We start from the raw sequence: 23,186 nt of genomic DNA, 5'->3' as shown, positions 1-23,186 counted from the left end.
ATAAGACAGGTTCCATAAGCCAGATGTTCGGTTAATGGAGGCAAAAGACGCGTCGGAGCAGACACAATAAAATCACATTTTTACAGCCAAAGCGTTTATGATCCATTATGCTTTTAGCCAGCGTCTGGCCGGCTTCTGTTTTCGCCCATAAAAAAGTATCTGCCGGAATATATTCATAAGAGTATGTGTATCTATACAGTGGGTGCCTTCAAGGTCAGACAACTGAGGAATTCCATATTGCCGGAGCCTTGAATGGACATTGGAAAATGTGGATGAATTATCGGAGGCAGTGGAGCTCCCACAGTATTCAGTTATTTGTGCAATAACCGTACAATATTTGCTATTGCGGTCATCCATTGGGAATTCCCAGCATTCCTATCGATGCATTCACCACAGGAGGGCACATCCTGGGCATATCCTGGGAACTAAATGAAATACTTTGAATGCAACGGACCCGCAGTGTGTGTGTATGCACAATATTTGATCGAATTGCAGTCATTTGTCCTCATGTGAATACAATGAATATGAGTATGAGTGCGGGTGAGTGCGGAGGGGTTTATTGTCGACACATTTTCAAGTTGCACACTGAAATGTGAATAGCAGATGTAGGGATGTGGCACGAAGATGACAATAGACCCAAGGGCAAGGAGAAGGAGAAGGAGAAGGAGAAGGAGAAGAAGAAGGAATCTTGTTGAATGATGATGCTGATGCATCCATCCAGAATGTGGAGGGATAGGTGTGTGGGCTGTGTGGGTGTGTGGTGTGGCACTCGAGAACAAAAAAACGCTTAAGTAGTTCACTGTCTGACAGCTCCTTGCCACTCTCCCACCCTTTCCACTGGCGCTGACATTGATTGTTGAGTGATAAGAGTGCTGCCCTAATGACACTTTGCCCCGAGTCCCTAGTCCTAAGCGCAGAGCGCTGAGCCCTGAGATGCCCTTCAGATGCTCGGTGTCTAAATAATCGTACAAGTGGTGGAGCACATTAGTGCATCAGATTACACAGTACACACACACATATATTCGTATATTCGTATATTCGTATATTTGTGCGGGTATTTACCCACTATGACCGCATAAATACAAGTGCTTTAGTAATGCTCTTAATTCATGCCATCCCCATATACACACAATCGCATTAATCATTTAATTATAGCCGCAAATCTTTGCCGTATTAACAATCAATTAATGCGAATCGATGGGCAATTTTTTCAACTCTGCCGATCTGATTATACGGGCACCACATATGCCATTGAAAAATGTACATAATTTAATCTGAAAAGTAAACTAATTAATGAACGGATTTTTGTTGTTTGTTGAATATCTAACATCAACAGAAGCGAATGTTTTGTCCGTGGAACTTAACTTTAATATTCCTGACAATTTTCGCCAGCTCACTTAAATGGAACTGGAACCCATTGTAGTGCTCGCTAATTGTGCATTCAATGGGCTTTTGAAAACAAAATGGAACACTCCATGCCCGCGGTAATTCCACCGACACCAGCTCTCATTATCATTTTCGTGCTCAATGAGATGACAACCGGCGAAGGCTCGTTGGGGAAATCCAATGAAATCCCCTGCCTCGCCAAACAAAATGAACAGCAAGCGAAACAAAGTCCTTAAATACCATTAAATCATAAAGATAATACGATCGTGTAAATCAGGTTGTGACAGTGAATTGGCGGAAGGATTGCTGTTGTTGGGCTGTCATTCAATAGTAACTGGTTTTGTTGCGAATGGAAGCCACTAAAGATGACAAGCCTAATGTTCAGTCCTCCTCCTCTATGATTCTCTGCTCAAAGAGAGCTGGAGCCTAAAAAGTGAATGAAGCTACTACAAAGGGGAGTACAAATTCAGATCATCTAAATTGATCTGTAATTGAGCTCGAAACAGGTAATTTTTTTTGACCCGCCTTTTGGATCTTAGGCTGCACTTCGATCACACCTCCGAGCGGATTTGTACGCTCTTGGAAAAAATTGCATCAAGTCTGTCCATACACTTATCAGCACATAGCAGCCTTGTCGCTGGCTGGAGAGGAGCTCCATTCAGCCCTCCCTTCGCGTGTTTGCAAATTAATAATAATAATAAAAAAGGCAACGAGCCGTCCAAACCGCCAGAAGTTAAATCAAATTCGTCTTGTTGGCCCAACGAAACCATTTAGAAATGCTGCAAAAATGTGATTTTCAATTTAAATTAGATTACATTTAAATTCTGCATATTTGGCAGAGTTTTTAATTAAATCAGTAATTATGCAAAAACGCGCTATTCGGATCACCGCAAATGTTCATTCCGCTCAAGTACATATGTATACGCCGTAATTAATTAATTAAAACGGAGTTCATTTTTGAAGAGAGTCGGTGACTAATACATAATTGATGCATATGTTTTTTCGCCGCAAAGGCCATGCCACATTTGTTTTTATTGCTTTCGAAGGTATTAAAGGCAACGTGTAAAAGCATTCAAACAATTGTACAGAATGTTGTACAAATGAATCGATATCATTATCCTAAAAACTGGAAGCCACTCACTTTTTTTCTGGCAATATAAGATGCCAATTTCGACTCCGACTCAAGGGGGCTGCCTTTTTTGCTCTTTTGCTGGCCAGAGCAATACTTCATTCATTTATGACTTCAATCAGGCTGCGCTTCTCTCTCTCTCTCTCTCTCTCTCTCTCTCTCTCTCTCCCTCTTCTCTGTGGCTCTATGTCTGAAAAGTTCTTCCTAATACTTTTTCTGTGTGTACGTGTGCGTGTGTGGGTGATTCCATTTTCATTATTGTGGCATATCGATAGAACTTTGGAGTCTTGCCACATGATTGCCCCCCGTTCTCCGTTCTCCGTTCACCGTTCTGTCAATTGAGTTGCAATATTGCCGTTTGGTAAATTAGAAATGATTGCTCGGCACTTTTTGGATTCATTTCAGACTCCATTCCTGTTCCGGTATCCTGTTGACGTGCAAAACAGGTTCCACATTCCATGACAGTTCCACCAGGAAAAACAAACATTTCCTGCTTCCACTTGATTGCTCTACCCTTCGAATAGTCCCAGACTCAGTGACCCCTTTCCTCTAAATCACAGCAAAAGTAGTGTAGTTTCTCAGTCATTCACTAGAAGTCATCACACGATTCGTTTGCTGAATAATTTGTTAAAATTCAAGTATAGTTCTACGTTTATTTTGGTTAACGAACGCCCCACCGATTCGAAAAATGTTTCTGCGCGAATATACACGGGCAGCCCGAGGCTCCACTCCCCAAGATGTCGGCACTGTGGCACCTTATGTGGCAGCCACCAAGCGCGGTCCCTTCACCCTGACGAACCCGGTGTTCAAGCGCCGCAATCCCTACCTGGAGAGTAGCGAGGAACCGTCGGGGGAGACCCAGCACTCGTTCAACATCAACCGGAAGGCGCTGGAGAACAACCACCGGCACCACCAGCGACTGATTCCCGTGGCGATCGGAAAGAACCAGATGCCCCAGACCCGCTCCCCTATAGTGATGAACGAGCAGCGCGAGCTGTACCGCCAGCACCGCGAGCGCCTGACGACCATCAAGGGAAAGGTGAACACCTGCCTGCCGCCGCCCAAGGTCAAGGTCAGTGGCAACGGCATGGAGCTGCCCTACATGGAGATGCTGACGGCCCTCTACAAGCGAAGCAACAACACGCTGCGGACGTTCACCCGCTCGCCGGAGCGACTGGCCGTCGGCCGCTGGCGGCACGTGAGCATGGCCCGCGAGAAGGAGCAGAAGCAGCAGGAGAAGAACAAGCAGTTCCACAAGGGCGGGCAGCTCTTCGATCCGGACGCGGGCAGATCGCGCCGCAACAAGCCGAAGGCCTCCCACACCTTCAGCTACGAGATTCCCATGCACATCCTGCACCGCTACGAGAGCCTCATGGACCAATGCGACGTGGGCAACCTCTGCAAGCTGCTGCGCCCCCAGATCTACTTCGACGTCGAGGTGCGCGACACCCGCATCCAGGGCCGGCTTATCATCCAGCTCTTCACGGAGGCCTGTCCCCAGGTGGTCCTCGAGTTCATGCGCGCCTGCACGCAGGGCAACAGCGCCGCCATCACCTTCTCGCGCACGCTCACACCCATGTGGCTGGAGGGGCGCCTGGACATGGGCCCCTCCACCGTGCTCAAACAGGATCTCAGGAACATTGAGCACGACTTCGACGTCCTCAATCATGGCGTCGATGCTGGCATCCTCTCGTTCCCCAGCCGCTATGTGCGCAGCCATCTCTGCTCCGCCATCAACTTCACCATCAGCTTCCAGCCGCTGTCGATTCTCAACGGAAAGCGGATTGCATTCGGCAAGGTGCGCAAGGGATTGCATCTACTGGAGCGCATTCAGGACGCCACCGGCCACCTGGCCACTTCTCAGGGCGTTGTCCTGATAACTGGCTGTGGCGTGCTCTAAATCATTGGTCGTTCGAGTGTAAAATTGTAGGATGCATCGTCAGATTCAATAAAACATCATGTAAATTTTCCCAAAATAAAAACAAATATCAAATCCGAGTAATCTACATATGTCGGCTCACAGCGAATGCACTAGCTGTGTAGAGTATGTTCTGCAGACAGATCTTTGAAGGTTAACTCCTATAGCTCTCGGAAAAAGTATCTTTTACACTCCGCAAATGAGTCAATTTATGACTCGAAACAGACTCGATTCTCTCTGAGAATTCTGTCACTCTTACTGTCTCTAAAACAACTTCATCTATGTGTGTTTCTTTCAGTCTTTAATCATACTCCGTACTGTGTAGAGGCATATTTACAATATATACAACTTTTGTGCCGTAGCTTAAATTCTTTCCCTGTTGAACTTGTGAGTACTGCGGGGCATCCCGAGACGAATCTGCTCTTACAGTCGGCTTTCCCAACAGTTGATTGATTGTAGGAGATGCCCGCCGACGGCTTGAACAGCCCTCGAGTGCAGAAACGCAAGAGTGGAAGTGGCGGGGACGAGAAGAATGGATCGCCGTTTCCAGACAAGTACGACATGCGCGGCACACGGGTGCTGAGCATCTGCAAGGGTCAGATCACCGAGGTGCCCATGGAGGTGTTCGAGGAGGCGCGCCAGGAGGAGGTGAACGTCGTGGAGCTAAAGGACAACAGGCTGGGCGAGGTGCCCAAGGATCTCAACATGCTGAGCGAGCTGCTCACCCAGCTGGATCTGACCAAGAATCAGATCTCCTACATACCCACCAGCATGTCGCAGTTCTCAAAGTTGGCCCACTTCAAGGTCCCCTGCAACTTGCTGCGCGATCTGCCCATGGAGTTTGGGGGCCTGCAGAATCTCTGCACGCTGGACATCTCCTTCAATCGGTTCGAGCGACTGCCGCGCTGTATCGGCGATCTGCAGAGCCTGGAGACCCTCTTGGCCCACGATAATCACATCAAGGAGATCGATGCCAGTGAGGCGGGACTGGGTGCCCTAAAGAATCTCCAGGTATTGGATCTGAGCAACAATGATATTCGCCAAGTGCCGCCCATCCTGGGCAACCTCCAGACAATTCGTGAGCTGTATCTGATGGGCAATCCGCTCCGACAGCCGCGTCATCAAATTCTGAGCGCCGGAACGAACGCCATCCTTGCGTTCCTTCGCACTCGCATCCCCCCTTCACAGTAGTTCCAATCAAATTATATTTTATTGTTACTAAATAAAAGATCAGAGCAAACGAACACAGTACCCCTGGGGATAGACTTTTCCACAAGTCATTGAAAAGTAGTTTCCGTAGGCAAAAGTCACACCAGAAAAATGACTGAAGAAAGAAAAGTACACACGGATCACCCAGACGCCCAGTGAGTACCGCACATGCCAGACACCAATTAATAGCCACACTACAGCCGTATCTTCATATAGTGTCGAGAGATCCTACGATGGCGATGCCTTCATCACCCATTTCGCCAAACGGGGGGCGCGCGAGATCATCATCATGGATGCCAATGGCCATACACTGCGCTCGACTGTCAGTCCGCGGCGCACCTACATGTATGTCTCCAATCTGAAGCCACTGGTGACGATGGGACACAATGTGGTGCGGGATCTGAACCCCTCCAACGACATGACATTCTTGCGCCTCCGCTCCGATGGGGGCGAGGTGAACATCACACTCGGCAAGGACTTCATTTTGATTGTCATACAACGCATCAAAAGGAAAAGCTCACTCAAAACTAATTGATAATACTCGTACATAGTGTGTGTGTGTGTGTGTGTGTGTGTGTGTGGGCCATGTTATTATCACTGTACATATACCCCCACATGGACAAAAAGGCGATTAAACTGTTGGCGATTACACGGTCGAAGCTCGTTTCAAATGGAAACTGAAAGGGAAAAGCAAACAAATCAAGTATTGGCCGCATTTGCAAATACGTTTTGGCCAAATGCGGATCAGGGGGCATTCATTGTGCGCACAGTAATTGGGGGCTGCTTTCCAGGATAGTGGTTTGCTGGGTTTTCCGTCAATGCACCCGCCCATCCGTATATCCTTTGACAGTGGATTGCTTCATTAGGCGCCCGTCCTGTCCTGGCGGCTTTTCGCTTGGGGAACATTTGATGTGCAATGTACTTGAGCCACGGAATATTTCAGCAACAAAAATTAAACGATAATGGCAATTAAATATCGCACGGCCCGCGACGTGTTGCCATCATTCATTTATTGTGCCAAATGCAAACAATACTCGTATACTGTGGCACATGGGACCCCTGGGGCGAGACAGGAAATTGCAGAAGAACACAAAGTATTTGTATTTGTATTCGTGTTTGTTTTGTGTTTGCCCCGTCGCTAGAACCAACACTGCTTTCGGGGGCGTTTGGGTGCAGTAAAAGGCATTTGTTTCGCGGCTTTATGCTTTATTTAGTACACATCCACACATCCACACATCCGCCCAGCCACACATACATTTGGTCGGGAGTAACATATGTTTGTTGGCCTTTGTTGGGCCATTTCAGTATTTAATGAGGCGCAAATATTTATGCATTTTCCTTCACAAAATCCGTTCACCAAATATGGGGTTCTTTTCAAAAATAAATACCAAACAATGGGCTCTATTCGGCTGTCAATTGTAGCTTTCAATGGCCATTCAGTCCGCCAAAAGCTACAATTACACGAATGCAACCAGCGCGACGTCAGTGCAGGGTATCAACAGGACTATCAGGCTATCAGATCTGTTCGGATTACTGAGACTGTTCGATTCACGTCCGTTACGGTTCAATGGAGTACCCGGAGGACATTCTGGCAGCGCTCTTAAAGCGCCAATAACGTGATTAAGTGACCAAAACGGCAACGAGGGCGCCGAGAGAGCACATGATGACATTTAATTTATTCGATTCGCTTTAATCCGAGCCCATCGCAGAACACGCATGCGGAATACTGCAAATTGTTGACTTTTAATGAATATTCGAGAGTTATTAATAATGAAAAAACGAATAAATTTGCATTGCATCTACTCCAGCGGACTGTGAATGGCCGCGCAGCTCATCGGCTTGAAGTCAACTGCGGGAGCATACAGAAACAGGGAGCAGGGATCAGGGATCAGACGAACCCTAAGGCCTAATTGAAATGCAGATACAGATACGCCTTCGCAGATGTCTTCATCAGGCAGCTGTCTCCCGGCCACGTCTGGCGCGAGATGAGACGTGAAATTGCATACTATCGTACGAGTGTGCACAGTCCTGCGGCTGTTTTCATAGACGACAGACACTTGAGCATTATCAAAATGGCTGTTGGCAAATGGGGAAAACGCAATTCGATAGGAAAACATGAGACTCAATGATACCACTCCTTTGTGTGGGCTCATTAGCTGGGAATTAAAATTGGTTGCAAAGCGGATTTTAGGTCTGTCATCTGTCCTCCCAGCTTATATGTACATATCTATGATACAACCACCAAAACACGAGAAGCGAAATAGCAATACAAATTGTTGTTAAACTTTTAATTCGCTGAAAACGCAGCTGACATTAAAATTGTCAGGCAGGTCTCATAAATGATCTGTTAAGTGAGTTGCAAACTGCCTTCATACTCGCACAGTCGGGCGGAATCATGTCCATTTTGGGCCGCACATTCGGATGAGTAATGGTCTGCCCGGTTGCCTCATTTTGGGGCATTCATCAACATGCCCGCTCGTTCAACATGTGTTGCCCTTAATGAGTTCCATAGCGGCTGTGATTAAAACTGCTGCCAAAAGTTACAAATGGGGAGTCGTTTAAGGAAGAGAAGAACATACATATACATATGCGACACTGATTGCCACACATTGGATCTGGGAATCAAAGAAGCGAAGAAACAGTGTCCTACCCAGTCCCGGTCACGGTGTCCGCAATATTTCGTTCTTTTAACTCCTTTTCAATGCCAAAAGTAATTAAAACAAATATTTATATCGTGACCAGTGAAAATATGGCGTATGCGACGATGCATTGTTCGGCTCGGTTCCATGGAACTATGTCCATTGTTTCTGGGGAAAGCGCGGAAAGACCTCCATTGTTCCAGGCAACAAAAGCCAGCTGGTATTTTCCACTCACATTTAATGAATTATTAATTTTAATTACTTTCCAATTAAACATCAATTACACGAGGTCCTTGAGCCTCCGACTTAAAGTCTGTGCATCGGCGCTGGATGTCGTGATTACCGCCAAGTGTGTCTAAGAGGACGCATCCAATCAGGCATCATTAGGACCCCTACGGCATAATCCGCATGATCGTCATGAGTGGGAGTAATGGTAATAGAAGTTGGAGGTGTGGGGCATCCGTACATCAATCCAAATAATTAATGAGAACTCGCTCTGGGCGCCAGTCTCTTTGCATAAATATCTGAGGCCCCGTAGTCAAGTTGAATGGCAAACACCTTCCGATTGAGCACTAATTAACTACAACTTTCATCACGCATCCCGCATCCCGCCTCCAGCCCCATACCCATCGCCATCCCCATCCCCATCCCTCGTTGGCCATAATCTCTTTTGGTCTTTCGTCAAACAGGAACTTCAAAGTCTCGAATCGAAAAACGCCAAAAGGCTTACTATAATTACATGCACCGACTACACAACACGGTCCAACTGAGCCTCTGCAGCCGCCTTCCCATGCACCATGCAGCATGTGGCATGCACCTGCCGCCAAAGGCAGACAAGCCACAGCAGGAGGGAGGGAGCCTGGAAAAGTAGACCATCAGAGGAAGCCCCTCTTATTTCGTACTTGAAAACGTAACATGTGTAACCCCACCCATCCCCACCCATGCGGCCCAAAGACAAGGACACTCGCCCACTGCAGCAAAGAACCAGATTAATAATGTAATGGAAATGAGATCTAAGGAAATTACATAGTTAGAGAGTAGAGGGAGTAGTATAGAAAGGCCTGCAGTTTCGATAGATACGAACAGGAGACATATGGAAAAGCGATGCTCTCTCCACACACCCCTTTTCAATGTTTGCAGTATTCCTATCACATTTCTTGTAAATTTCCTTCTTCCATTCTCCTCCAAGAAACCTTCAAATGTTGCCTCTAATTTCTTTTGACTTTTAAACGTGCCCTGCACATCGTATGGCTGTCTTCTGTTTGTGGGCAGGGGGCTGGGTGATGGGTGATCGGGGAGGGGGAATGGGTTCCATGGTCCATTGTCTGCTGATTTCATGCGATTTTGGTGTGTGTGGCGCATACTTCATAGCAAGTTTGATGCAACTTTCGAAAACATTTACGCCATTTTTATGTGTACGTGATAACGCATATGGCAAACGGAAAAGTTCCTCCTAACACACACACACACACACACACACACACATACACACACACGCACAAGCTGAAAAGGAGAGCGGAGAAAGGTTCTTTGGGGATTCGGTTTATGGCTGCGGCGGGAAGCTCTTTAATTGCAGCCAAGCGGGCGATTATTTTGGAAAGTTCTTCGTTTATTTTTTGTTTTTAGCAGCTTTTAGCGAGCGAAACAGAATCACAAATGCCGTTCACGTATTTATTAAATTCCGTTTGCACCGTTTTTGGGTTAAACAACTTTTAAGCCCAGTCCCCGCCCCCCATTTATGTGTTCCTTGTGTGTGTGTGAATGGCGGAGGCCTATATCCCCACATGCCTGCGGAGGCGTGCTTCCCTTGGCATGCCTAGTGGGTGGGTGGGCGAGTGTCTGGAGCGGAAGCTTGAGCTCCCATTCAAATTCTTTTAATCTGCATTACTATATTTGGATTATATTGAATCTGAATCAATAATTCACATTAAGCCTGATTTATGTGCCGCCCCGCGACAAGGCAATGCAAAAGGTGGAAGGGGGGGTGGGGGGAGGGGGGAGGTATAAGGGCACGTACTGCCATTATGCAGACATAATGTTGGTTAATTTGCATCGACTGCAGCACAAAGGAGCTGCTTGTCAAAAGTTTTCACGTACGTTGTAATTGAGGGGGAATATTAAATGAAAACCTTTCGTATGAGCAAAACGCGTGGCAGGAGGCCAAAGGAAGTGCTTTCGTTGGCCTAAGGAGCCTGTGCAGATAATAGAATGTACATATGTAGTTGTGCAATATATTTAAGTATTAATAATTAACACACTTGAGCAAATGAAGTGAGTTTTAATTGGAATTCCAAGGGTGGAATGTCAGATATTTATCGTTGAAGTATCAACCATCTGCCAAGGCAAGCTGTCTTCAGAAATTAAATGCTTATTATTCAAAAGTAAACACACACTTCTGGCAGCCACTGTTGACACGTGAAACGACATCTTCTGGGGAAAATTCATTTCGCATTTCGCATTTCGAGTGCGACAGGTTGGCCTCGAATAAATTTCCACTTTTCAGTGACAGGATCAGTGGCAGGAGGACATCAATTAGCGCATCTGCTGCTTGTGTTGCGATGCCTGGTGCCACTGCCTTTCAATGAAGTTAATTAACCTCGAACCTCGAAAAACCCAACCAAGGCAATCTGTGGCAATAACTAGTGGATTTACGCCATTGCCTTTCATTCTTCGGCTGAATGCGCTCCATCCTTGGCTGCTGCATGGATGCTGCATGCTGGATGGTCTCTGGATTCTGCAGACTCTGCACTCGACCACAAATTCGCTCTAAGCACTTGCCATGCCCCAACAAACCAGGGCAATCAGTCAACGGGTGTGGCTCGTGCTCTGTTCCTGGCTCTGTCTCTGTCTCTGCCTCTGGCCCCGTCTCCGACTTGGGCGTTTTGTCAAACTGAATCAGCTTTGACCCATGTGCGAAGTGTGCTGCCGGCGGGCAAATCTTATAAATAAGCCAGAGAGCTGGTTGCATGCTGCAAAAAAGCAGCTCGTTGCCAGCAGATTTGCATCTGAAACACACACTCTGTGCCACACGCACATTGTGGCCTGTCAGCGTTGGCTTAAGGACAAAACAGGAGCAGCAACCTTATATGGTCCTTCTGCAGGAGCTGCGTGTAAATGTGCATGAAATGAAATGCATCGTCAGGCAGGAGTTGCCTCCTTTCGGGGGGTTTTGTGCATTAACACGCACGCATAGAGGACCCCCAAACACACACCCACACACACATCCCTTGGGTGAATTCCGAATCGGTGTCCTTCCTTCCTGTCCCACATGCTGCAGTGTGCGTCCGTGCCGTGTTCCTGCTCCGGTGGCTCCTGGTGGCCATTGTTTTTTATGCACAGCCGAAATTCGGGCAGGAGAACAAGTCCTTGCAGTCCACTCCTATGCGCAGGAGGTAGGACTTTTATTTCTTTATCATTTGGCAGGCAACAATAAAGCGGCTAAAGCGAAGCGAGTTGTCATCCGCTGGTGCCAGAGCCCGTGCCAAGTTACTGCTATAACTTAAAGCCCGGATTATGCCAGGCAACGAGAGCTCCCGTGGGCGCTGTGTGGGCGGCACGATGGGTGGTGTGAGGTGGCGTGGCATGGCATGGCGTGTCTGCTGCATCAGCAAGTGCGGCTGCTGCTGGTGATGTTGCTGCGGCTCCTAATGATATGCAATAGTTCTGCCGTTCAACGCCACTAATGGAAGTAACTTGAGTGTAAATTCAAAAGCGGATTGCGGCTCTCTAATCCGGCAACTAAATTATTTATTCTGCATTTGTCTTTTGTCGATTCTCCGTCTCCTCTATGAAACATTGTAACCACTGCTGCCACTGCCACTCCCACTGCCACTCCCACTGCCACTGGCACTGCCACTGCTGCTGTTGCCGCACTGTCCTCAAATTTCGTATGGAAATTTCGTTTATTTTAATGGCATTTGCCACGTGACCCATCGATGGGTTTCCATTGGGTTTTTACGATGATGATGGCGCCGTTAGCGCTTCCTCCGCGTTTCATTGCCATTTTCGCTGTGAATTTTAAAACAATTACGCGGTCTGGCATTTGAGTCCTGGATTCGGTTTCCTTTTCCCCCATCAGCGCAGCAGCTGGAAAGGACTTCTGCTCTATTTCCGTGTGTGTGCTTCGGTTTCGGGTTGCAGTTGCAACTCTTCGATTACGCCAGACTTAACAATACGAGGAATTAAGCGAATGTCCCCATTTTCATTACTCTGAAAATTGAAATTGGTTTTCCCACTCACACACACACACACACACACACATACTGTCCTGTTTCGATGGGAGAACTGCTACCTCAGCCACTTCCAAATCCCTAATTGATTCAGACTAAATTGAAGATTTATCACCGCTTTGATAATGGAAAAACCTGAAGCTGAAGCTGAAGCTGAGGCCAAGGCTGGGGTTAAGTTATGAGCCACAGATAACTTAATAGTGCGGATAGGACAATCTCTCGGACAGCGCAGGGAGCACCCCCACCGCCACATTAGCGTACTAAATCCACTAGTCGAAGGGGCTTAATGTTTTCCAGTTCGGTTATATATCATACGGTGATTTGTGTCGACTCTCGGCCGACTCTCTGGCGACCCACAGACGGCCGACGAGGCACTATAAATCAAGGCGCGCCGCCCATATCCTTGGAGCTCTGGGATACGGCAGAAGCAGACTGTGCGACGTGTATATGCGTATGCGTGGCGAAACTTAATAAGGAATGCGACAACAAACAAATGATGCAAATAGCGACAGAGTGAAAGCTGTTCTTTAAAGCTCTTCCCCGAAACATTTCTCAGTGTCATTCCAGAGACGAAGACGTAACCATTGAGATATAGGTCCGCAAAGAGATACGTATACGTACCACCAAAGAGGGAGATCGAGAGAGAGAGACATCAACATCAACGTCTGGCAGGCAGGCAAAACAGATGGACCGGCAGGCAGGCAGGCAGGCAGGGAGCAAGAGAGAATGGGAGGATGGGTGATGCGAGTTTTCTTTTGATTTATCGCGAATGAGTACTAAAACAAAGACGGAGGAGCGAAACGAAACCCGAGGGATCTCTCAAACTCATCCAATTATCCTGTTAAGTTTCATTATGTCAGTGTGCTGTTTTTGGGCCAGGAAGGAAGTGCCGCCATATTGGGGGACGGGCCGGGCCGTTGTTCGCCATTGTTCCTGCTGCAGAGACCGAGTGCTGTGGCTGCTCTTTGGAGTGACAACATTGCGGTTTCGTGTAGATGTCATCGACGTCATGCGAGAACCGGCCGCAGGACCGGGCCCGCATCCTATCCGCCATTCTCTGTCCTGCTCTGCTCTACTCCGCTCTGTCTGATAAATTGTCAGCGTGCGGCGTCGCTTTCACATGCTTTGACTTGATTATGGCGTAACAAATTGTCGCCATTTTGCATTTCTCGCTGCGGAAAAAGGGGAAACGCAACGACGCGGCGAACGGATACGGAAGGCGCATCGCTCGTCGCTCGCCCGCTCGACGGCTGGCTTTTGTGCCTTTCGGGGCCGAAAAGGCAATCAAATACGAACTAAGCGCGAGGCAATATTTAAGCCCCTTTCAGAGTATTGCAGACTAGAGTTTTTCAGCCATTCTCATCCATCTTTTCAGCTTTGCGATGGATCTGAAGACCGGCACACTACTGGTTGCACCCGCAGTGAAGAACTCCAGCTGCTCGCATCCCCGCTACTCGGGCCACAACTTCATCGCGCACATCGGCATTGCGGAGACCATCGAGGCGGTCCTCATTCTGGTCCTCACACTGGGCGTCATCGGTGCCAATTGTCTGGTCATTTTCGTCATAAACAACCGTCGCTATGCCGCCTACATTCACCAACAGGTGAGGGTCCATGTCCATGTCCCTCCATCCCTCCGTCCCTGTGGCACACCCAAATAATCCGTTTATGTACCATTTAAGCCACGTTATCTACTCACCTCTCTGGCACTGAATGACCTGACAATTGGTCTGCTAATTACACCGTTTGGGCTAATGCCGGCATTGTTCCACTGCTGGCCATATGGCGAGATCTTCTGTCAGATACAGGTGAGTGAGTGAGTGAGTGAATGAGTGAGCGAGTGACCAACAACAGGTGGAGATGGTCGGAAATACAATAATGTGCTGTAAAGCGCGGCCAATTAACCCACTGCCACACAATGTCCTGTGATGGGTAATTAGAGGACACAGCTACAGGCAATTAGGGATGCGATTTGTGTGTGCAAAGCGTATGGCTTTTGGCGTTATGGTCAATACAATCAAAAACCCAAACAATCCGCTCCACATCACAGAAGTATGGTGCGGGTATCTGAAAGGATGAGCAAATTCCAGTGCAAGTATTTTCATCAGTTTTTCCGCGGTACTTGCAAATGCGAAAGGAAAAAACGTGCAATTTCTATGTACTATAAATATATTGCATTATAAAACTCAAAACCATCTAACCTCTCGCCTCTTCGCTTCCCTTAGGCCCTGCTGCGCGGGGCGCTCTCGCAGCAGAGCGCCGTGATACTCGTCTGCATGGCCGTCGACCGCTACATGTGTGCGCTGCATCCGCGGCGCTACTACCAGCACTCCAGCAAGAAGGTAAGTGTGTGGGCTGCAGCTGCAGATAAGGCACGGATCCGGGCTATCCTCGAGATAGCGATTTATCCGCAACACGAAACGAAGCGAAGGCGAAACAAAAACGAAGCCAACGCGAAACAAAAGCAAAACGTTGACAAAATTACAAAAAATTACAAGAAATCACGCGCCAATAAAAATCAACAACAACAGCTTTCTAGGAGCCAATTACGCAGGCATAAATAAGGATAATGGGCTTTAAGCTCCTTGCCAGTCATTAAAAAAAAAAACAAACAAACAGACCAAGCCGAAAGAGAGAAAGAGAGAAATAGAGAATGGGAGAATGAAAGAGCAGAGCCAGCAAAATAGAAACCGGAACCCAATAGACATTCGAAAAGTGTATAAAAAAGAGATAAACAAACGAAGGAGGCGAACAGTAGGGCGGGTGATTTTTTACGCGCATTGACTTTGGCTAAGTGCGAGGACCACAGCCAACTCCGGGACCCAAGGCCCCATGGAAAGCAGGCAAATGAAGCGGCACCTCCCGCTGAAACCGCAGGCAGAGCGCCAAAGAGCCAAACAGCCAAAGAGCAGCAAACGGGGCAGCATCCAACTCTCCCTCTATTTCCCTTTTCCACTTTTACATCATAATTTATGAGGCCCCACTCTGAAAAAGAGAGGAAAAATGCTTTTGCCAACAAGCGTTAATTACCATTAAAAAATAAATAAAAAAGGAAGCCCTTAAAGCAAATACAACGATAGCAAATATTTCAAGAATTTGTACAATTTTTCATAACTGTTATTCGGAAATGTGCACAAATGGAACTGCCGTCAGATGCAGTTCTTCCCAGGACTGTAATTAAAGATCCAATCCGCACTTTAATGTTTTTGCTCCGAATATCGTAGGCATAATAAATTGAAGGACCAGCCAATGAAATAATGTTTGTTGCAAATATTTACATAAAATTGCCTTGCACTCGGAATTTTTTGGTTCCGTTTTGCTGCCTGGCATGCGAAAATGGAGACCCGAAGTGACCAAAATTGGCGCACTGCCACGCCCCGTTCGCCATTATATGAGTTTTCCATGTCGAAAACTAATAAATGGTTCCTGAATGTTGAGGCAGAACCTAAAAAAAGCCTGCAAAAACTTTAAACTTTTCATTTTTCATAATTTTAAAAGTGCCATAAACACAGAACTTTTTGTTTGGAAAAAGAAAAACAGAATGGAAGGAACTCTTTAAATAAACATTAAGAGGCGTATTTTTGTTCTTCTCTTCGCTCTGATGAAATTTCAAGAATAGTTGTCGTTTTTTCGCGTCCCAATCAAAACAAATCGAAAAGCGATGCTCGAACGGTGCTCCCGATGGGTCTAGTGTGGCATTCAATTAATGTAGATGTGGATGCCAAAAACTGTTTGCCTCATAATATAATTTTATGCAGTACTATACTCGGGCAAATGCAAGTTTCTGGTAGTTTTCGGGGTTATTCAATGTTGATATTCGGAGGTCTACAAAAGTTTTGTAAACGATAACGGGCGGTAAATTAAATAAAACAGGCCAAAGTGAAAAACGGAAAAGTTTTTTGTTCCATTCTGGCTTTTCACTCCCCGGATCCTGGATCATGGACCCTGGGTCCGAGATATTTTCGAGTTCCAGTTGTGTATTGCTGTAACAATTCTGAGGGACAGGCAAATGGTCGCCAGTTCGCTCAGTCACTCAGTCAGTTAGTCAGTCAGTTATGATTGTGGCAGCCTTTTACCAAAAGCCCCTCTCTACCTTCTGTGCCTTCTGTGTGCCTTCTGTGTGCCTTCTGTCCGTCGGTGTGCTCTTTGCGGCAATGTTTTTCAAGTAATCAAAAGTTTTTAATTCCATTTGTGAAATTTTTGGAAACAGTTTCGTTTGATTGAGGAGTGACCGTTGCGTCTGCTATTGAGGTTAATTATTATACAGAAACATCTCTCGCAACCGTCAGTACAAATAAAAGTGCTCCTGTGGCACGTTTTGCTGCATTTTGCATTGGCGCACATATTTCCATGCCACATATCCGAACCATAAAAAATTTGCATCAGAAACGTGGTCACAATTCCCAACGTAGGAGGCTACAAGATATGAAAACAAATAAAACAAATAGCTTAGTAAGTACACAATCTTTTTTTTGTATATCCATGTATGTTGCAGGGTTGTGTTGCCATATTGAGCTTAACCTGGATCATCAGTCTCACGGTATTTGGCTTTCTTGTGCTGCCCAAAGGTGAGTTTAGCCATTAGCCAGCCTTCTACTATGTATACTTACACACACACTCGATTCTATATACCATCTACACAGGTTACTACTTCAACAATACAGGTCTAATGGCCTGCGAACCCTTCTATAGCAAGCCGTCGTATAGAATTTTATCCACATGCGCCCTCTACTTCCCCACCACCATGGTGCTGATGTACTGCTATGGGTCCAGCTTCCACATGAGCCGGTTCCGCCTGAACGATCCGACAATGCCCCTCACGGCAGCCGCCCATCATCCGCATCCGCATCTCCATCCGGCCCAGCAGCAGCAGCTCCAGCTGCAGCATCAGCATCAGCATCAACACCACCAACAGCAGCAGCAGCAGCAGCAGCAGCAGCACCTTTACCACGGCCACTCGCATCATCCGCACCATCCGCATCATCATCATGGGGCACCCGTGATGGGGCACCACCTAAGCATGGCGATGAGCATGGGTCTGGCCGGGATGCCGAGCATGACAAACAAGATTACCAAAAAGGTAAGCGTAAGGGTAGACGGGAGCCGAGTTCTGGGATTAAGTTAAGAGTAAATAAAATGAACTTTGGCTGCATAGTGGATACAAACAAATTGAAAACGCTATCAATATGCGCCCTCTGACGCCCTCTGAACCAACCTTCTCGCCAACTCTCTCGAACGCGTACTCAGATAATTTTAATTACATTGTCCAATATTCCCCAGATTGTTCCCATCCAGGAGAAGAACTCCACAGGGTCCACGTCACGTTCGATGGCCGCCATTTCTTTGGGATTCATTGTTATGGTCACGCCATGGACCATACAGGAGATAGTCACTGCATGCACTGGCTCGAAGGCAAGTGGTTCCCTATGCGTTCTCCCCCTCTCTATCGTACCTCCCTTCCTTTGATACTCGGTCCGACATACGTGGCGCATACGTAATGAATGTTGAATGTTGCGCATACGCCACGTCTGTCGCATGAGCTTTGATTTTATTCCCTCTCTTTCTGTCTGCAGTTGCCGCCGTTTCTTGATTTTGTCGTCACTTGGACAGCACTGAGCAACAGTCTATGGAATCCCTTCATGTATTGGCTCCTCAACTCCGATTTCCGCCGTCTGAGTCGTCAATTGATGCCAAACAAAGTAAGTGTCTGCCCTGGGATGGCCTCTACCCTCTGGTGTGTAAGATCTATGAAGTCTGAAAACATGTTCGCTGTCCGATGTGTGCTAGCAAAAGCTGTCATAAGTCCTGATTGATTGATTGATTTGCTTATCCCTTGCTTTCAAAACACCTAACTAAAGGCGCATCCGGGACTCTGCAGATTCCATATTTTCGGTTAGGGTGGGAGTGGGGAGGGTGATTTGGGGCAGCTGCATAAACTTTCCGGCAACCAGAGAAACTTCACCATAAATCTCCTGGAAAAGGTGTAAGACACAGGAAGTTCACTCTCAGGCTCCAGCAGCAAAACATCCCCAGAAACAGCAACAACAACAGCAACAACAACAGCTACAGCAACAGCACCAATAACGAACTGTGAAAAGTGATTTTGAATTATGTTCGAGAAAATCCAAAACGGCAGTTACATCGTCTGACCCTCTCCCATCAACTCCCCCCCCCCCCCCCATGACCCTGTGTCGTCCTGTCCATCCATGCATCTATTTGGGGGGGAAGCGCAGTCAAGTTGCATGATTTACTTCCGCTCGAAATTCTAAACTCGGACGAAACTGGAGGTCAGTCTGTGGAAAATTTATAGCTCATATTTGGGGGCACAACCTTGCGGGAATTTTGTTGCAAGTTGCAAAATCCTTATTAATTTTTGGCATGGAAAAACTAAGCGAGGAAAATTTATGACGCACTCGTTTTGATTTTGGTTCTCGATCCGTTCCGTTCCGTTTCAGTGCTTCCCCAACGAGGAAACGCCCGAGCACAAATCAGCCTGTTGTCACATCAATGCAAACGATTTCGAAATCACAACTCTTCCTGTCCCGCCGGAGCCGCCCGCCTCCCGGCCACCCGGCAACAACGGGGGGGGTGGTGGTGGTACCAGTTCTGGGGCAAGCGGAGCACTGGGTACTGGAGCCGGTGGCATTGGCAGTTCCATTGGCGGTTCTGTGCTCGGCATCTGCGGCCGCTCCAGGGCCAACAGTTTGAGCCGCAGTGCCTCGCAGTGCATCCGGAGCACGATGGGAGGCGGACACGGCCACGTGCACCAGGCATCGGCCAACGATGCGTACCCCACAATGCGGCCCGACATCGAAGGCCTCTCCGAGAAGTACTGGGGGGAGATACTCGAGCGCACCGTCAGCTCGGGCAACCTCAACGCTATGCAAAAGAGCTTGCCCCACTTTCCCTACCACCACCACATGCACCAGATGCACCAGCTGCACCAGCCGCAGCAGCACCATCGCCAGCAGCAGCAACAGCAGCAGCAGTCGCAGCTGCAGACCACGTCTTTCAGCAAGGCCAGCGATCTGCAGCTGAATCTGTGCAAGGACTCCACGTCCGCCTCCGACCTGGGCAAGTTCTCCAACTCGGAGCCCAAATTGTGCGAGCACCTCTTCCACGACGTCAACTGTGCCAAGAGCAAGGCACTCGGAGCCGGCGGCGGTGGCGGCGGAGAGGCTGAGTCAAAGATGTCTACTGGTCGCAGCATTCCGGACATTTAGTACGCAGAGGACGTCATACTTGCCAGCCAGAGGGCCCGCCAGGTCACCAAGTGCTCGCACCATCCGCTGCACCAGCAGGCCCGGCTGCACCATGGCGTCCACCATACGAGCAGTCTGCGGCTGAACCGCATCCGCGTCTCTTGCCACAGTCCGCCGCCAGAGGTCACAGCCGCCTCCTCCATGGCCGAGTATCGCAAGTAAAGACAAATCCTTTGATCGGGGGAAATGGTTTAACCATAGAATGAGTGTGTGTGTGTCTATCTTAATTGTCGCAAGATTCTGCAAATATAATATGTGTGTCGTCTATTATGTAGGATTTCAATACAAAGATATCGTAAATATTGGCCTGCTGTAGATCCTTTGCTCTAAGAACTTTCCCATCGAATCTTCAATCGAATCAGATTGGATAGGATCGGATCGGATCGGATAGGATCGGAATCGGCCATGAAAATCAAATGTTAACCATAGTAAGTGTTCATTCAGTGTTTGTGATACCCTAAGACACCCAGATAGGTTGCAGATAAATAAAGGTTGAGTGTTGTATGTGCATGTGTATGTGTGAGCATTAACTAAATCAAAGATATTATGTGTGTAAATTAGGTACGATTATGCTAATGTATTGTCTACGGGGCAGCCAGGTTGACTTTCAAAAGGAAAAAAAGCTGTCCAGAAGGGTAAAATGTAAACTTTACTGGAGAAGTCAGACTTTCCTCTCTCAGATACTGTACGTGTATGTCTGTGGTGTATCCTTTCCCCCTCTATGAGCATTCGTTCCCCTCTTCTGGATCGGGCATATGAATGGATATGGATCTTAAAGCGTTGTGGTTAATCATAGTCCTAGTTCTCTAACTCCAATCGAATCGAATCTGAATACTTTTGAAATTACGAGTATACTCTTTGTCTAACGAATCGGAATCGGAATCAACAACAAAATCAAATCCTAACTTTGTGATTGTCAAGAATTTAAGTTTAGTCGGTGTAAAATTATTGTTAAACCATCCTCTAATTTGTAGCTATAACGGATTAGTTAAATTAAATCAATTTACTGTCTAAGCGAACTCTAGTTTAGTCCTTATCAAATACAACAATAGATATGCATAGGATCAACGAAAGATACATAACTACGAGTATAAATGGATTTAAAGGAAATACCAAATAAATATCAAGAAAACAAGCAAAAAGGCACAAGTGGTTTTATTTACAAACAAAAATCAATATATTTCATCTACTTTAAAAAATTTTCATCTCTCTTCCCCATATAAAGGAACTCGTAATCTAATAGCAATTACATTGAAACCGTTTAACAAAAGGCAGCCAACAAAATGATCCCAAAAAAGTAACACAAGCAAAAAAAAAATAAAAATCCCAAACACAACACCCACATCCACATCCATGAAAAACTTCGACTGAAACGAAGCTAAATAAATTAAAAATTATTCAAATTTGATTTTTATTGCGCCTCAAAAAACTCTCCCTGCCCCCTTTGCCCCAGATGACAGCGTGGCGGCCCAGTGATGCCCAAAATGCAAATTAATATCGCAAACTGCGTTCAAATTTTCATTTGGCCACACAACAGCGGACGAGCAAAAAATACCGACAAAAGGAGCAGCGAAAGAAGTGCAAGGGAAACGCACAGGAAAAGTTGAAAAACTAATTTTCACAAAACAATTTTCAGAAGCCGCATTCGCTCCGCTCCTCCTGCCCCAATCCCCTAGGGGCCGCGGCTTCTTTGGCAATTTGAATCTCAAACTGAATCTGAATCCGAATCTGAATCCAAATTTGAATGTGGACTCTTCTCTCATGCCTCGAAAAAATTACTCGCTCCGCTGCACTTTGTAACAATAATCGCCGGTGTTTGCCGTCTGACCACGCCTACCGGCTGCCGAATGCCGCATGCCGCATGCCGCCTGCGACAGCAGCAGCCTTAGATTCTGCGTGAGGGTAAAAAACTTTTTGCATGAAAGTCAACTTTCCACCGCTTTCGGTCCGGTTCGGTCCGGTCCGGTCCGCACACAGTTCTTGTTTTTCTTTCTCCGATTCCCATTTTCCCGCCATCAGAGTTTTCTGTATAATTTGACGCCCGACGGGGATTGGATTTTGCACCATTTGGAGGCACCGTTTCCCGGCCTGGCCCTCCTCTCACAAGGTTTCGCTTAATTTTATTAACGCTAATTGGGGTTCATATAATTGCGGCATAGCTTGGCACAGCAGCCGACGCGTTCTATCCTGTGGAGCAGTTTCAAAAAGTTTGATGACGATTTACAAACAAAGATTATACGAATTATACGAATATGCGCATATTATACGAAAACTTATCGTATATTATAATATGCTTAGCTTAGAGTAATTTAACGCACAATCTATCTTTGTGGTTGAACGGTTCGATTAATCACTTCATAAGCGACCATACGCTGTGTTATACCCGCTACTCGAAGAGTTTAGGGGTATATAATAAATTTGATTAAATTGGACTTGTGTACCACGTCTGCATTGGACTGCCCGACCGTCTTCTTTGACGCCTTGTTCTCTGAGGCAATAACAGCTATACCAACCAAAGGACATATCAATTATATTGTGTAAATAACATAAATAAGCTCACATACATATATATATACTGAATACCGGGTAATAAAGTTAAGCCCCTGCAATGGCCCCCCTCATTTTGATTTAATTCATTAGTTCAAGTTCAGCTGTTCGGCTACGGATCCTCCACATATGTGAAATAGACATCTGTGGAAAACTGCGGCTTGCCATCGAATGTCCAAGTTATCAAAATAAGATATTCCCCAGTTGGCATTGGGACGGGTACTTCAATTCGGTGGAAATCACTAACGGTCTGCAAACCCTTTAGATTAATGCATCAGAGACTGAAGATTAAGAACAAACACTCAACACATACAACATAAGGACAGGTGTGATTCACTGTGGAAACGTCCTTGATTAGATTCCAGACAATCTTGGCCACCGGCTGATTCCGTTTCCTCATGAATTCGCAGGCGTCAAAGGTGAAGTCCCAAAGAAATGGCTTATAGCCATTGGCCCTCTTCATCAATTTAAGTCGGAGAAAGATATTGTTTGCGGGATGTAGGAAGGTGGCATTTATATTCAAACTGGTCTTGTTCCGGGAGTAGGCCTTCAGGCGACAATAGTGGACCTCCACCCACGATTTGTTGTACGACGGACACTTGGCATTTGTCATTTTAACGAAGGGTGCCTCCTGAAACACGTTGCTTATTAGTTTGAAGATTATTTCCGATTAGATACGAGTATAGAACCTTACACTGCCAATGAGAAAGATGGCAAACAAAACCATTCCAAAAGAGAGCAGTTTATAGTTCATTGCTTCCGGTCCGAGCTGCTGCTTACGACTACCGATAGAAGAACTTCGATGTTGATGGTTGGATAGCGAAACTATTTGTTGTATGGTAGTCGATCTGCTACCTAATTAACCTG

The 23,186-nt window shown here is 46.7% G+C and overlaps 5 protein-coding genes across 5 annotated transcripts; 4 read left to right on the top strand and 1 right to left on the bottom strand.

Annotated features, from left to right (window-relative positions):
* Nucleotides 1-3,080: 3,080 nt before the first annotated feature.
* On the top strand, nt 3,081-4,523 carry LOC108160806. Its single transcript, XM_017295030.2, has one exon. It carries the CDS (start codon nt 3,204-3,206, stop codon nt 4,413-4,415), a length of 1,212 nt encoding a protein of 403 aa, XP_017150519.1. The 5' UTR covers nt 3,081-3,203; the 3' UTR covers nt 4,416-4,523.
* Nucleotides 4,524-4,711: 188 nt separating this feature from the next.
* On the top strand, nt 4,712-5,684 carry LOC108160807 (leucine-rich repeat-containing protein 40). Its single transcript, XM_017295031.2, has 2 exons — nt 4,712-4,820; nt 4,879-5,684. The coding sequence occupies exon 2, from the start codon at nt 4,896-4,898 to the stop codon at nt 5,622-5,624; it is 729 nt and encodes a 242-aa protein (XP_017150520.1). The 5' UTR covers nt 4,712-4,820; nt 4,879-4,895; the 3' UTR covers nt 5,625-5,684.
* A 25-nt stretch (nt 5,685-5,709) lies between these two features.
* LOC117188190 (dynein light chain roadblock-type 1) lies at nt 5,710-6,307 on the top strand. The gene is made up of 2 exons (XM_033391671.1): nt 5,710-5,797; nt 5,859-6,307. The coding sequence occupies exons 1-2, from the start codon at nt 5,754-5,756 to the stop codon at nt 6,175-6,177; spliced, it is 363 nt and encodes a 120-aa protein (XP_033247562.1). The 5' UTR covers nt 5,710-5,753; the 3' UTR covers nt 6,178-6,307.
* A 7,585-nt stretch (nt 6,308-13,892) lies between these two features.
* On the top strand, nt 13,893-20,598 carry LOC108160809 (5-hydroxytryptamine receptor 1A). The gene is made up of 8 exons (XM_033391670.1): nt 13,893-14,114; nt 14,193-14,318; nt 14,736-14,852; nt 17,006-17,078; nt 17,154-17,590; nt 17,791-17,922; nt 18,084-18,209; nt 18,966-20,598. The coding sequence occupies exons 1-8, from the start codon at nt 13,893-13,895 to the stop codon at nt 19,731-19,733; spliced, it is 2,001 nt and encodes a 666-aa protein (XP_033247561.1). The 3' UTR covers nt 19,734-20,598.
* Nucleotides 20,599-22,431: 1,833 nt separating this feature from the next.
* LOC108158074 lies at nt 22,432-23,073 on the bottom strand. The gene is made up of 3 exons (XM_017290224.1): nt 23,014-23,073; nt 22,633-22,950; nt 22,432-22,578 (listed from the first exon to the last, which is right to left on the bottom strand). Exons 1-3 carry the CDS (start codon nt 23,071-23,073, stop codon nt 22,432-22,434), a joined length of 525 nt encoding a protein of 174 aa, XP_017145713.1.
* Nucleotides 23,074-23,186: the final 113 nt, after the last annotated feature.

This window comes from Drosophila miranda, chromosome 3 (assembly GCF_003369915.1).
Source record: "Drosophila miranda strain MSH22 chromosome 3, D.miranda_PacBio2.1, whole genome shotgun sequence".
NCBI lineage: Eukaryota > Metazoa > Arthropoda > Insecta > Diptera > Drosophilidae > Drosophila > Drosophila miranda.
Note: the sequence above shows the minus strand (reverse complement) of the source record. Positions and strands in the feature narration are given on the sequence as shown.

What these genes read in the sequence shown, in the direction of transcription:
- LOC108160806 (XM_017295030.2), top strand. Translation starts at nt 3,204, where the DNA reads ATGTTTCTGCGCGAATATACACGGGCAGCCCGAGGCTCCACTCCCCAA.
- LOC117188190 (XM_033391671.1), top strand. Translation starts at nt 5,754, where the DNA reads ATGACTGAAGAAAGAAAAGTACACACGGATCACCCAGACGCCCA. An exon ending in ACGGATCACCCAGACGCCCA is followed by an intron (nt 5,798 to 5,858) that starts GTGAGTACCGCA and finishes ATCTTCATATAG; the next exon opens with TGTCGAGAGATCCTACGATG.
- LOC108158074 (XM_017290224.1), bottom strand. Translation starts at nt 23,073, where the DNA reads ATGAACTATAAACTGCTCTCTTTTGGAATGGTTTTGTTTGCCATCTTT. An exon ending in CCATCTTTCTCATTGGCAGT is followed by an intron (nt 22,951 to 23,013) that starts GTAAGGTTCTAT and finishes AACGTGTTTCAG; the next exon opens with GAGGCACCCTTCGTTAAAAT. An exon ending in ATCACACCTGTCCTTATGTT is followed by an intron (nt 22,579 to 22,632) that starts GTATGTGTTGAG and finishes ATTAATCTAAAG; the next exon opens with GGTTTGCAGACCGTTAGTGA.
- LOC108160807 (XM_017295031.2), top strand. Translation starts at nt 4,896, where the DNA reads ATGCCCGCCGACGGCTTGAACAGCCCTCGAGTGCAGAAACGCAAGAGT.
- LOC108160809 (XM_033391670.1), top strand. Translation starts at nt 13,893, where the DNA reads ATGGATCTGAAGACCGGCACACTACTGGTTGCACCCGCAGTGAAGAAC. An exon ending in CCGCCTACATTCACCAACAG is followed by an intron (nt 14,115 to 14,192) that starts GTGAGGGTCCAT and finishes GTACCATTTAAG; the next exon opens with CCACGTTATCTACTCACCTC. An exon ending in CTTTCTTGTGCTGCCCAAAG is followed by an intron (nt 17,079 to 17,153) that starts GTGAGTTTAGCC and finishes CCATCTACACAG; the next exon opens with GTTACTACTTCAACAATACA.